General features: G+C 44.3%; 1 protein-coding gene across 1 annotated transcript; it reads right to left on the bottom strand.

The window, feature by feature from the left end:
* Nucleotides 1-261: 261 nt before the first annotated feature.
* mrpl35 (mitochondrial ribosomal protein L35) lies at nt 262-9,482 on the bottom strand. The gene is made up of 4 exons (XM_033034950.1): nt 9,413-9,482; nt 5,813-6,005; nt 4,422-4,563; nt 262-672 (listed from the first exon to the last, which is right to left on the bottom strand). Exons 1-4 carry the CDS (start codon nt 9,435-9,437, stop codon nt 484-486), a joined length of 549 nt encoding a protein of 182 aa, XP_032890841.1. The 5' UTR covers nt 9,438-9,482; the 3' UTR covers nt 262-483.
* Between the last annotated feature and the right edge of the window lie 2,992 nt (nt 9,483-12,474).

The raw sequence follows: 12,474 nt of genomic DNA, 5'->3' as shown, positions 1-12,474 counted from the left end.
GCCGGTAGCGCTATATTTAGAACCCATAGCGCTGCGGCCAACAGCTCTTTGTTTAAATTCCCACGCATTAAACTGACAGCCCTCTGAAATTTCCCGAAATTATTCAATTTCCCTAAAATTACCTGAAGACAACCAGAATTTCCTGAATTTCGGGTAATTTCCTTCAAAGTGGAAACACTGACCTCAGCACAAATCCACTGCTGGTTTCTGTTCAAAAGAGGCAGCGAGAGCTTCATCCAAAAGATGAGAAATTCAAATAAATTTGTTAGAAGTGACATTGATGGTAAGCTTTATTAAGTTATATAAAACACAGTCATATAACTTGCATAAAAGTAATATTACAGGCAAAAGGTAATTTATTCAAGTTTTTTCATATTATTACAATGTCAATCATTGTAAAATCTGTCACTATCAAGCTCAAAGTATGTCCTGAGCATCAGACACCAATTCTGTTCCTGGATCAAAGCTAGAACTGTCAGATATTCAAACTTTCAGGTTTGTTCGATCATGGTAGTTCTGATACGGATCATTCACATACCAATTTCGCCTTTTCCAGAACTCAGTCGTCATTTTATCCAATAGTTTGCTTTGGGTCTTGTTGCAGAACACATGTTGCCTGAGTCGCCTTTTTCTATCTGCGCTCTTTTTCCAAAGTTTTTTCTTATAACCAGCCTGCAATAAAAAGCAGCATCGTTACAGATCTGAACAGCACATTTCACATGCATTTTTGGTTTAAATCCCGAAAACGCTACCTGTTTATTCTCAACAAGGGACGGCAACTTCCACGCATGTTAGAAAATCCAAACCATCATGAGAGAAACAGGTTTAGAAAACGATTACTGAATATTAGTTTTGCTGTATGTCACATGTGTTTCATAGGATTACTTCCAATACCACAAGTTGTACAAACAGGTGCAGACCAAGTTGCTCCACCGTTCAATTAGGTCATGTCTGATCCGACATTCCTGCCATTTTTCCATAATCCTAAATTCCCCTATTGATGAGAAGTCGATTCATCTTAGTCTTAAAGAAACTAAAGATCTGCTCCCACAGCTCTTTCTACAAAGGAGTTGCAAATATTCTCAACCCTCAGAAGAAATTCTGAAATGAACTCAAATGGGAGCCCCTTTATTTGGACCATGCCCTTTGGTTCTGGACTCTCCTATGAGAGATTAACACTCGCTCAGCATTTATCTGTCCATCCCCATAAGAATCGAATGTTTCAATAAGATCACCTTTTATCCATTTAAACTATAATCCAACTAATAGAGTTCCTAGCTGTTTAACGTTTCCTCAGAACAATCCCTCCATATCCAGGATTATCCCAGTGAACTTTCTCTGAAATGGCACCAATAATCTATTTCCTAAAACAGGGGGATCACAACTGTTCGCACTACTCAAGATCAGGTATCAATTAATCTCCAATGCCATGAGTGCAGAGAAGATTTACAAGGATGTTGCTAGGACTTGAGGGTCTGAGCTATAGGGAGAGGTTGGGCAAGGTAGAACTTTATCCCTTGAAGTGCAGGAGGATGAAGGGTGATCTTAGTGAGGTGTATAAAATCATGATGAGAATATACAGTGTCGATACAGTCTTTTACCCAGAGTAGGGGAATCAGGAACTGGAGGACATAGGTTTAAAATGATTGGGGAAAGATTTAATAGAAATCTCAGGGAACATTTTTCACACAGAGGCTGGTGTGTGTATGGAACAGTGGTACACTGCCCTCTGTAATGTGTGGGACAAAGACCCATCATATATTTATTTGCCTCTGTACTCCACAATTTGATATTTGTAATAGAAAATATCACATGGCTAAAGTGCACATTGTCAGATTTTATTAAAGGGTATTTTGATACATTTTAGTTTCACCATGTAGAAATTACAGCTGTGTTTATACATAGTCCCCCCCCCCCCCCCATTTCAAGGCACCATAATGTTTGGGACACATGGCTTCACAGGTGTTTGTAATTGCTCAGGTGTGCTTAATTGCCTCCTTGATGCAGGTATAAGAGAGCTCTCCGCACCTAGTCTTTCCATCACCTTTGGAAACTTTAATTGCTGTTTATCAACATGAGGACCAAAGTTGTGCCATCGAAAGTCAAAGAAGCCATTATGAGTGAGAAACAAGAATAAAACTGTTAAGAGACATCAGCCAAACCTTCGGCTTACCAAAATCAACTGTTTAGAACATCATTAAGAAGAAAGAGAGCATTGGTGAGTTTACTAATCTCAAAGGGAATGACAGACCAAGGAAGACCTCCACAGCTGATGACAGAAGAATTCTCTCTATGATAAAGAAAAATCCCCAAACACCTGTCCGACAGATCAGAAAAATTCTTCAGGAGTCAGGTGTGGATTTGTCAATAACCACTGTCCGCAGAAGACTTCATGAACAGAAATACAGAGGCTACACTGCAAGATGCAAACCACTGGATAGCCGCAAATATAGGATGGCCAGGTTACAGTTTGCCAAGAAGTACTTAAAAGAGCAACCATAATTCTGGAAAAAGGTCTTGTGGACAGGTGAGACGAAGATTAACTTATATCAGAGTGATGGCAAGAGCAAAGTATGGAGGAGAGAAGGAACTGCCCAAAATCCAAAGCATACCACCTCATATGTGAAACACGGTGGTGGGGGTGTTATGACCTGGGCATGTATGGCTGCTAAAGGTACTGCCTCACTTATCTTCATTGATGATACAACTGCTGATGGTAGTAGCATAATGAATTCTGAAGTGTATAGACACATCCTATCTGCTCAAGTTCAAACAAATACCTCAAAACTCATTGGCCGGCGGTTCATTCTACAGTAAGAGTCCTTGAATGGCCAAGTCAATCACCCGATCTGAACACAATTGAGCATGCCTTTTATATGCTGAAGAGAAAATTGAAGGGGATTAGCCCCCAAACCAAGCATAAGCTAAAGATGGCTGCAATACAGCCCTGGTAGAGCATCACCAGAGAAGACATCCAGCAACTGGTGATGTCCATGAATTGCAGACTTCAAGCTGTCATTGCATGCAAAGCACATGCAACAAAATACTAAACATGACTACTTTCATTTACATGACATTGCTGTGTCCCAAACATTACGGTGCCCTGAAATGGGGGGACTATGTATAAACACTGCTATAATTTCTACATAGTGAAATCAAAATGTATAAAAATGGCCTTCATTAAAAACTGACAATGTGCACTTTAACCACATGTGATTTTTCTATTACAAATCTCAAATTGAGGAGTACAGAGGCAAATAAATAAATAAAGGGTCTTTGTCCCAAACATTATGGAGGGCAATGTAGTTGAGGCAAGTACTATAACAACTTTTAAAAGATGTTTGGACAGGTACATGGATAGGAAAGGGGTATTGGGATATGGACCAAATGCAGGCAGGTGGAACGAGTGTCGATGGCATCTTGGTCGTTATAGGCAAGTTGGGCCGCAGGGCCTGTTTCCATGCTGTATGACTCTAACTCCTTTGAAATAAGGGGCATTGGTCCATTACAAGGACCCTTCTGAAGAAGGGGCTCGACCTGAAGTGCTACTCATCCATGTCCTCAAGTTTCCATTAGTTCTCCCTATTATTATGTGCACGTGTGTGCTAGCTCTCTGTGTTCCATGAACCCTCAAAATCCCATCTTTAGATTCAAAGAGTTGCACGGGATGGAAACATGCCATTTGGCCCAACTTGTCCATGCTGCAGCTTTATTTTTCTTCATTTAAATAATGCTCGATTCTTTTTTCTTTCAAAAATGAACAAACTAATATTTTCCCACATAACCGTGCATTCGCTGACTTCTTGCACACTCACTTAACTACCGTTATACATTTTTTATCTGTACATCTGTATACGTTTTTTGTTTCCTGCTTGGAACTTGACTCAAGTATTTTTGTGACGCTTGCAAATTTGGCTACATTTGCTTTCTAGCGCCAATGTGTTAATGTATATTGTAAACAGTAGCTGTCCCAGTACTGATTGTAGTTCATCCACCTTATGATGAATACTTTATGCATTTAGATATTATGTTTTGCTTGCCTTTTTGCCATTTTCTCATCCCAGGAATCTGCCTGGCAAATCTCATTTTATCTCTAACGCTCCTATATCCTTTCTTAGATAAGGGAACAGTACTCCGGGTGTGGACTCCAAAACACCCTGTATAATTGTAACAAAACCTGCTCATTTCTAAACTCCAATAAAGGCCAATATGTCTGTTAATTCTTAACTGCTTTCTGCAATGAGCTTACATTACCAGTTGCTCCACCAACAGTAAAGATATTTGTTTCGGAGATTCTCTTCCAAAACTACCCGACACATAATCTGGTCGACATAAAATCCAATTGTGTAAATTCATCTGGTAGGTAACTTGGTCATGAACAATATTTATTTTAGAACATGCAGAATGCTGGATGCATGTACCTTTCTTCGCAGCCAGAGTCCACAGTGTAGCCGCAGGAATCTCTTGACAACAGCTTTCACAGTTTTACGCTTTCCTTTGCGAATGCTGCAATAGGTTAGGGTTCTTGCTGGCTGTTGAAAACTGGGAGCCTGAGGGACCATACTGTGCACAAGAGAAATATGGTGAACATCAATGCAGAATTTAACATATGTAATTGTTCTTTATATACACTTTCTCAATACAGTAGCTCCACTTCCATCCTTATCTTAACATAAAATCCAATTTTCAGTATCAAGTACACAAGGTGGCGAAAACAAAAACTCAAATGGAGTTGACATTGCTAGATCATTTGAGGAGTTTCATTTATTATCATGTTTACCAAGGTACAGTGAAAAGTTTTTTGTTGCATGCTAACCAATCAGCAGAAAGACAATACATGATTATAACAAGTTTAAGAAGGATCTGCAAATGATGGAAAATCGAAGGTAGACAAAAATGCTGGAGAAACTCAGCAGGTGAGGCAGCATCTATGGAGCGAAGGAAATAGGCAACGTTTCGGGCCAAAACCCTTTGTCAGACTTATGTTTCGGGCTGAAACCCTTCTTCGTCAGTCTGAAGAAGGGTTTCAGCCTGAAATGTTGCCTATTTCCTTCGCTCCATAGATGATGCCTCACCTGCTGAGTTTCTCCAGCATTTTTGTCTACATGATTACAACAAGCCATCTACAGTGTACAGATACATGATAAACAGAATATCGTGAACAACATTTAGTGCAAGATAAAGTCCAGTAAGGCTCGATCAAAGATACCTTGAGAGTCTCCAATGGGGTAGATAGTAGTTAAAGACTGCTTGCTATTTGTTGGTCGGATGGTTCAGTTGGCTGATAACAGCAATAACCTGATAACACTGGGGTACTCTATTGGTGTATAAGAGAGTGAGAAAACAACTGACCAACTGAAAAGTCGCTAAATGGGGCATCTATAAAAAGAGGCATTTCAACTTATTTTCTCTATTTGACATAAACATGGAGAACCCTTTGGAAACACAAGGTAAAAATGCTGACAATTACTGTAATGCTCTGAAGAAGGGTCTCGACCTGAAACGTTGCCTATTTCCTTCGCTCCATAGATTCTGCCTCACCCGCTGAGTTTCTCCAGCATTTTTGTCTATCGACAATTAATGCAATGTGTATTTTGTAGAAACATGAAGGATGAATTCCTATCCTTTGTGTCTGAACAAGTAAATTAAGATGAAGAACAAAGTAATTAGATGGGCATATAAGCACTCATTTCTCTGCTACCAAGTGAAAAATCTGAGTGAAACTGAATAAACATTTGACATCTGACAACTATTAAAGTGCATCAAAATTCACTTTCCTCCCCCACTGTTATATCTCTGCTTTCCATCTCACCTTTTGAGAGCAGCAAGTTTGTGTGCATAAACAAATCTATATTCCAGAGATGATCCCAATTTGGTGACGGTAGAAATGGTCGGAGACGGAACACGGCAGGCGCTAATGGTGGTAAACCTGGAGGCCAACTGCATAACGGAGGAGCTTCTCGAAACATTGTTCTGCACTAATGGAAGTAGGTGGCTCAATGCTCCTTCAAATAGAAGAACATTTTTAAAACATCATCCTTTTAGAAAATAAAGATTTTTACCTAGAAGTATGCAAATCAGTTTAGAATGATTCAATTAATAGCAAATCGATATGGAACAAATTCTGTCTGAAGAGTTGGGTGCTAATCAGGAGACATATTCGTGGGAGGAGCCATCTTGGGGAACGGCTGCTAACCAGCAGCTGTCCGTTTCAATTCACTTTTTTTATTAGTTTTAGTGAATTTTGTCCCATGTTTGTTGGGGAATTTGACTTTTTTGTGTGGGGGGGAAGGGGGAAACTATTTTCTAGGTCCCTACCTGGTCGGTGAGGCAGCTTTTTCCCCGAGCTGCACCGTCGACCCATCCTTGCGGCCTACCAGCGGGAGTGGAGCGGCGTTTTCCTGGCGGGGACCGCCCAGCACCTTCAGCTTCGGTGGCGGCACAGCGCTGGGGCGCTATCGCGGAGCAGAGCGGGCGATGCCTTGCCTGGGTCGCCACGCTGGAGCTCCGGTATGCCGAGACCACCGTGTTCAACACCGTCGAGCTGCGGGACTGTGGAGCGGCCAGCCGCGGGCGGCGGCGCCGACTTTAACATCGGGAGCCTCGGAGCACCAACCGACGCGGCCCTGTCGGCTTCGGAAGCCACGGACTCCGGTAGGGAATTGGCCGTTCCAGCCGTCCCAGCTGCTGTGAGGACTCTCCCGACGCCGGAGCAAAACCACCCGGCGAGAACGGCCAGGAACATCGGGCCTCTGTAGAGGCAACTGTGGAGCCCTCAATAGGCCTGACTATGGGAGAACTGGGGATGGGGACTGGACATTGTGCCTTCCCCCACAGTGGTAACCATTGTGGGGGGGATGTTTTTTTGTGTGTAAATGATTATTTTATTCTGTGTCCAAGATGGCTGCTGGAAGGGAGAGTGTACGCTGGCGCGCTTTAGCTGCCGCTGCTCTCTCTTCATATTGTGTTTTTGATTTTTGTCTTTGGATTGAATTCTGTCTTTAATTTGTGTACTGGTGATGTCTTTACTATTTATTTTATTCCGCTTACATGTTTTTACTCTATTTGCTAAATTTTGTAAGGTGTCCTTGAGACTCTTGAAAGGCGCCCATAAATAAAATTTATTATTATTATTATTATATTCGACCATTTAACAACCATTTAATATGTCTTAACACCCCTTCCCCCCCCCCCCCCCTCCCCACCCGCCCGCAGGAAAGGCTGTGAAGAGTGGGCAGGTCAAGAATATCTGGAGAAAGAAACAGTCTACATTTCAGGTTTGGCATTTAATCAGGACTTGGATTCACTAGAAATAAGGATTAGGTTTAGCTTTGACCTATCATTTTATTGGTTTTGTTGATGGGTCATTCATCTGTTTCTTGCTTAACAGACTCTGTTAAGCAAGAAAATGCTGAGAAGCTGCTGGAACTGGGGTTTAACACTCCCCTGTGTGCCTGGGTCCTGGACTTTCTCACCGCTAGGCCCCAGGTAGTCAAGATGGGAGGACATACATCGAGCACCCTCGCCCTGAACACAGGATCCCCCCCGGGTTGCGTCATTAGCCCCCTACTGTACTCCCTGTACACACATGACTGTGTGGCCAGGTTCAGCTCCAACTCTATAATCAAGTTTGCTGGTGACACTGTGGTGGTGGGCCTGATCTCTGATAACAATGAGAAGGCCTACCTGGAGGATGGCATAAAAACTAAGGAGCTGATTGTGGACTTTAGAAGGGCACAACATCCAAGGACGTATACGCCACTGGAGATAAATGGGGCTACTGTAGATAGGGTGAGCTGCTTTAAATACCTGGAAGTCCACATCACAGAGGATCTGACATGGACATCACACGCTGCTGCTCTGGTGAGTAAGGCAAGTCAGCACCTTTACTACCTCAGGCAGCTGAGGAAATTCAGTCTCTCTGAGGATCCTTCAGTGCTTCTACTCAGGGGCTGTAGAAAGCATCTTGTCCGGCAACATCACAATCTGGTTTGGGAACTGCTCTGCCCAGGATAAGAAGGCTCTGCAGAGAGTAGTGCGTTCGGTCGAACTTCACTCGCCCCCTTGCAGGACCTATACATCAGAAGGTGCCGATCTAGAGCCAGCAACATAATGAAGGACCACTACCACCCCAGCAACGGAATGTTCCAGCTGCTACGGTCAGGCAAATGCCTCCGCTGTCATGCTGTGTAAACAGAGAGGATGAGACGGAGTTTCTTCCCATAGGCCATCAGGACTGTAAACTCTTATCTCACCAGGGACTAATTTACTGTAATAATTTACTGTTGTGTTGTGTCTTTTTAAAAATGCTGTTTTTTTTCTATTATGTAAATACTGATTCTGTTCTATTCTGTTCTGTAGTTTTTTGCACAATCCGCAGGCATTGCCACTTTCATTTCACTGCACATTTTGTATGTGTATGTGGCAAATAAAGTTGACTTGACTAACCTGCTGAAGATTTGTTTTTAGATTTTCAGAAACTGCAGTTTTTGCTTTTTTGTTCAGTGGTTACTGGCTGGTGCCAGTGAAACCATACCCCAATACTCCAGGCTCTACAATGTTTTCTTGTTCCGTTTTTATCATGCTTCCCTTTGGATTGGTGAACACAATTACCGGTAGCTCAAATTCCCTCCTCTAGGAGTCAATTTATAGTCATATATAAAATTGCTAATTTTCCAACTTGAAATATAGGCTAGCAGTTAGAGTGGAGAGTTGTGCAGGGTAAATTCTACAGCAAATGCAGTCAATGCCTCTGCCAGAATCATCATCCACTTATTCATAAGCAATCCCCCCTCGTTCCAGTTACCCACACTGCGGCAGCATCCCATCTACAACTACCCCGCCAACTCGCCCTCAAAATCATGCATGTTTCACTAAGATAACCTCTCGTCCTCTTAATACCAATAAGTGTGAGCCCGACCTCGCATCAACCACTGCACCCCTAAGGAGAAGAACATGGGGTGGCTCGTGACATGGGAGGTGGTCAGTGAGGACATGGGGGGGGGGGGGATCAGACTGGAGGGGGGGGTGGAAAATCAGACAGGAGGGTTGGTGGGGGGTTAAATTAAACGAGAGGGTTGGGGATTAGACAGGAGGGGTGGTGGGGGTAAATCAAACTGGAGGGATGGGCGGCGGAAATTAAACGAGAGGGTTGGGGATTAGACAGGAGGGGTGGTGGGGGTAAATTAGACAGGAGGGCTGGAGGGTTAAGGAAGACAGAGATGATGAGGGGGGGGACAGGAGGACTTTGCGCTTCCTCAGAGGGAATTAACGGGGGGAGCTCAACCTTGACCCTCCCAGAGAATATTCCGCCGCTCTCCTTCCATTTCTCCCTGAGAGTGTCCCCAGTTACGGAGCCCCACACCCAGTGCCATCGCCATCGCTTCCCCGGCCTTAGTGCGGCTCAACCTACCGAGTCCGCGCCTCAGCGCCGCCATCTTCACGCCACTGCGGCTGCGCAGTAACGTCCGGCCGTGAGTGCCGTCTCTACTGCGGCTGCGCAGTCCGTCCGGCGCTGAGTGCCGTCCCTACTGCGGCTGCGCAGTCCGTCCGGCCGTGGGTGCCGTCTCTGCCGCGGCTGCGCAGTCCGTCCGGCCGTGGGTGCCGTCTCTGCCGCGGCTGCGCAGTCCGTCGCGTTTGTATTGAATGAAGGAACTGCAGGTAGATACACAGTCATGCTGGAGCAACCCAGCAACATCTCTGGAGAGAAGAATCCTGCTCTGAGTTACTCCAGCATTTTGTGTCTTATCTTCGCTGTAAACCAGCATCTGCAGTTCCGTCCTACTACACATGTATTATTTCTCGTTAGATGTTATAAAGTAACTTCCCAGCAAATATCTCCATAAATTGCACGAAAGCACTTTCAATAAGCAAGTTTGATATTCCGACTGCGCATGCCCAGGTCAAAGGTCACTATGCACACACATTGCTGGAGAGCAGTGGACTTCATTTCTTCCGTTTTTTCCAGCTTTGATTCTCCTAGGTAAGAAAATACTGCTTTCAGACTATGAAATAGTTGTATTTATTGTTCCTTTGTTAAAAGCTAAGATTATTTTGTTGTTTTTATTGCTTTATGCTTAGTTGAGTGATCGAGGTCGTGCTCGACCGTGGACGGTGTCGGGTACGGGTTTGTTGAGTTGCTGCTGGGCCGTCCCGGTCTTTGTTCACTCCTGGGTGTCTTGTCCCTGTCCGGGGGCGACCGGAGGTGCCAGGCAGCCAGCGCAGGAAGGAGACTGAGTTGCTGCAGTGCTTTGATCTTTGATCCGGCTTTCCTCGCTTTATCTTACACTAAACGTTATTCCCTTATCATGTATGTGTACACTGGATGGCTCAATTGTAATCATGTATTGTCTTTCGGCTTGCAGAGCAGAACAACAGACAGCCAACCATGTCATCTCTGGGTGCCCGCTCTACCACCCACCAAATGGAGCTCAGGGCCTGGCAGACATTGACGCAGAGACAACAACCTGGCTGCTCAATACCCGGCTTGAGATCTAACTATTCCTTTGGTTTATGTTTCATTCGCAAGAAGAAGAAGAAGAAGAGTCTTTCCGCTGACTGGTTAACACACAACAAAAGCTTTTCGTAAGCAATAAACTAAACTCAAACTCAACTCAAACATACAAATGTTTTAGATCCAAGAGACTACAGATGCTGATTTACAACAAATGTATTCCAACCTTTCTTAGAAGTTAGAAATGGTATGAAGTCACATCAGCCTGAAGAAGGGAGCCAACCCAAAGCAAAGTAAGTCAATTTCCCTTCACAGATGCTGCCTGACCTGCTGTGTTCCTGGTACAGTGTACCGAGGTACAGTGAATTGCTTTTGTTACTTGCTAACCAATCAGCAGAAAGACAATACATTATTACAAGTGATGCAATTACAGTGTATAGGTACATGATAACGGAATAAATGTTTAGCAAGCTAACCGATGGATGGCATGGGCTGAGTCTGGGGCTATTAAAAAGCCTCTATGCTATAAGTATCCATTTTCTCTAAGTAATAAACAGATTGATTCCATTTGTATTTATGTGTAAAATGTATTAACCAGCTAATTCTGAAATCATTGCATTACTTACATTATTACAAAGGGCTGACTCTTGTTTTTAGTTTAGGAAGGAACTGCAGATGCTGGTCTGAAGAAGGGTCTCGATCCGACACGTCACCTATTGGTCTGAAGAAGGGTCTCGACCCGAAACGTCACCAATTCAATCTCTCCAGAGATGCTGCCTGTCCCGCTGAGTTACTCCAACATTTTATGTCTGTCTTGTTTTTAGTTTATTACTCAATTACTCAATCATGTTTTGTCTTTCTGCTGACTGGTTAGTACATTTTAGAAGGATAAGGGGGGATCTTATTGAAAGATCATTCAGGGTTTGGACACATTAGAGGAAGGAAACATGTTCCTGATGTTGGGGGAGTCCAGAACCAGGGGCCACAGTTTAAGAATAAGTGGCAAGCCATTTAGAAACATAGAAAATAGGTGCAGGAGTAGGCCATTTGGCCCTTCGAGCCTGCACCGCCATTCAATATGATCATGGCTGATCATCCAACTCAGTATCCTGTACCTCCCTTCTCTTATACCCCCTGATCCCCTTAGCCACAAGGGCCACATCTAACTCCCTCTTAAATATAGCCAATGAACTGGCCTCAACTACCTTCTGCGGCAGAGGTTATTCATTAGAACGGAGATGAGGAAAAACTTTTTCACATGGAGAATTATGTGTCTGTGGAATTCTCTGCCTCAGAAGGTGGTGGAGGCCGGTTCCCTGGACGCTTTCAAGAGAGAGTTAGATAGAGCTCTTAAAGATAGCGGAGTCAGGGGATATGATCACATTGAATGGCAGCACCGCCTCCGTGTTTTGGCAGCATTTCCACAAGTCCGGTCCACCTGCACATACATTCTACTGTAGTTCCTGATGGTAAGCCACAGGCTGCTGCAGGGACTTCCTGCATCGCCTTTGACCCATGAACCTATGCTCCTCTTCCTGCCTGGTCTTCTTTGTGTGCCGGGGGCACCTCTTGCAGCCGACCTTGAAGGCGCTGGGGGCATTATCCCGATTCACCCTCCCACCGCCCTTGCTCCTCATGTCCGACATCACCAGCGGCTCTCTCCCGGTACAACGGTACACTGAGCCTTCGCGATCGGATGTGACTCAATTCAATTCAATTCAATTTATTGTCATTTGGACCACTTGAGGTCCAAACGAAATGCCGTTTCTGCAGCCATACATTACAAACAAATAGACCCAAGACACAATATAATTTACATAAACATCCATCACATTGCTGTGATGGAAGGCCAAAAAACTTTTCTCTCCACTGCACTCCCCCCCCCCCCCCCCCCCCCATGTCAGAGTCAAAGTCAAAGCCCCCGGCGGGCGATGGCGAATTGTCCCGTGGCCATTAAGCCACGCCGGGTGATGCAAGGTCGCGCACCGAGTCTTGGTGTTAGAGCCCCCGGCGTGCGCTCG

Source organism: Amblyraja radiata, chromosome 1 (assembly GCF_010909765.2).
Source record: "Amblyraja radiata isolate CabotCenter1 chromosome 1, sAmbRad1.1.pri, whole genome shotgun sequence".
Taxonomy (NCBI): Eukaryota; Metazoa; Chordata; class Chondrichthyes; order Rajiformes; family Rajidae; genus Amblyraja; species Amblyraja radiata.
This window is presented reverse-complemented; position numbering and strand designations above follow the sequence as displayed.

What these genes read in the sequence shown, in the direction of transcription:
- mrpl35 (XM_033034950.1), bottom strand. Translation starts at nt 9,437, where the DNA reads ATGGCGGCGCTGAGGCGCGGACTCG. An exon ending in GGCGCTGAGGCGCGGACTCG is followed by an intron (nt 6,006 to 9,412) that starts GTAGGTTGAGCC and finishes TTCTATTTGAAG; the next exon opens with GAGCATTGAGCCACCTACTT. An exon ending in AAACTTGCTGCTCTCAAAAG is followed by an intron (nt 4,564 to 5,812) that starts GTGAGATGGAAA and finishes TCTTGTGCACAG; the next exon opens with TATGGTCCCTCAGGCTCCCA.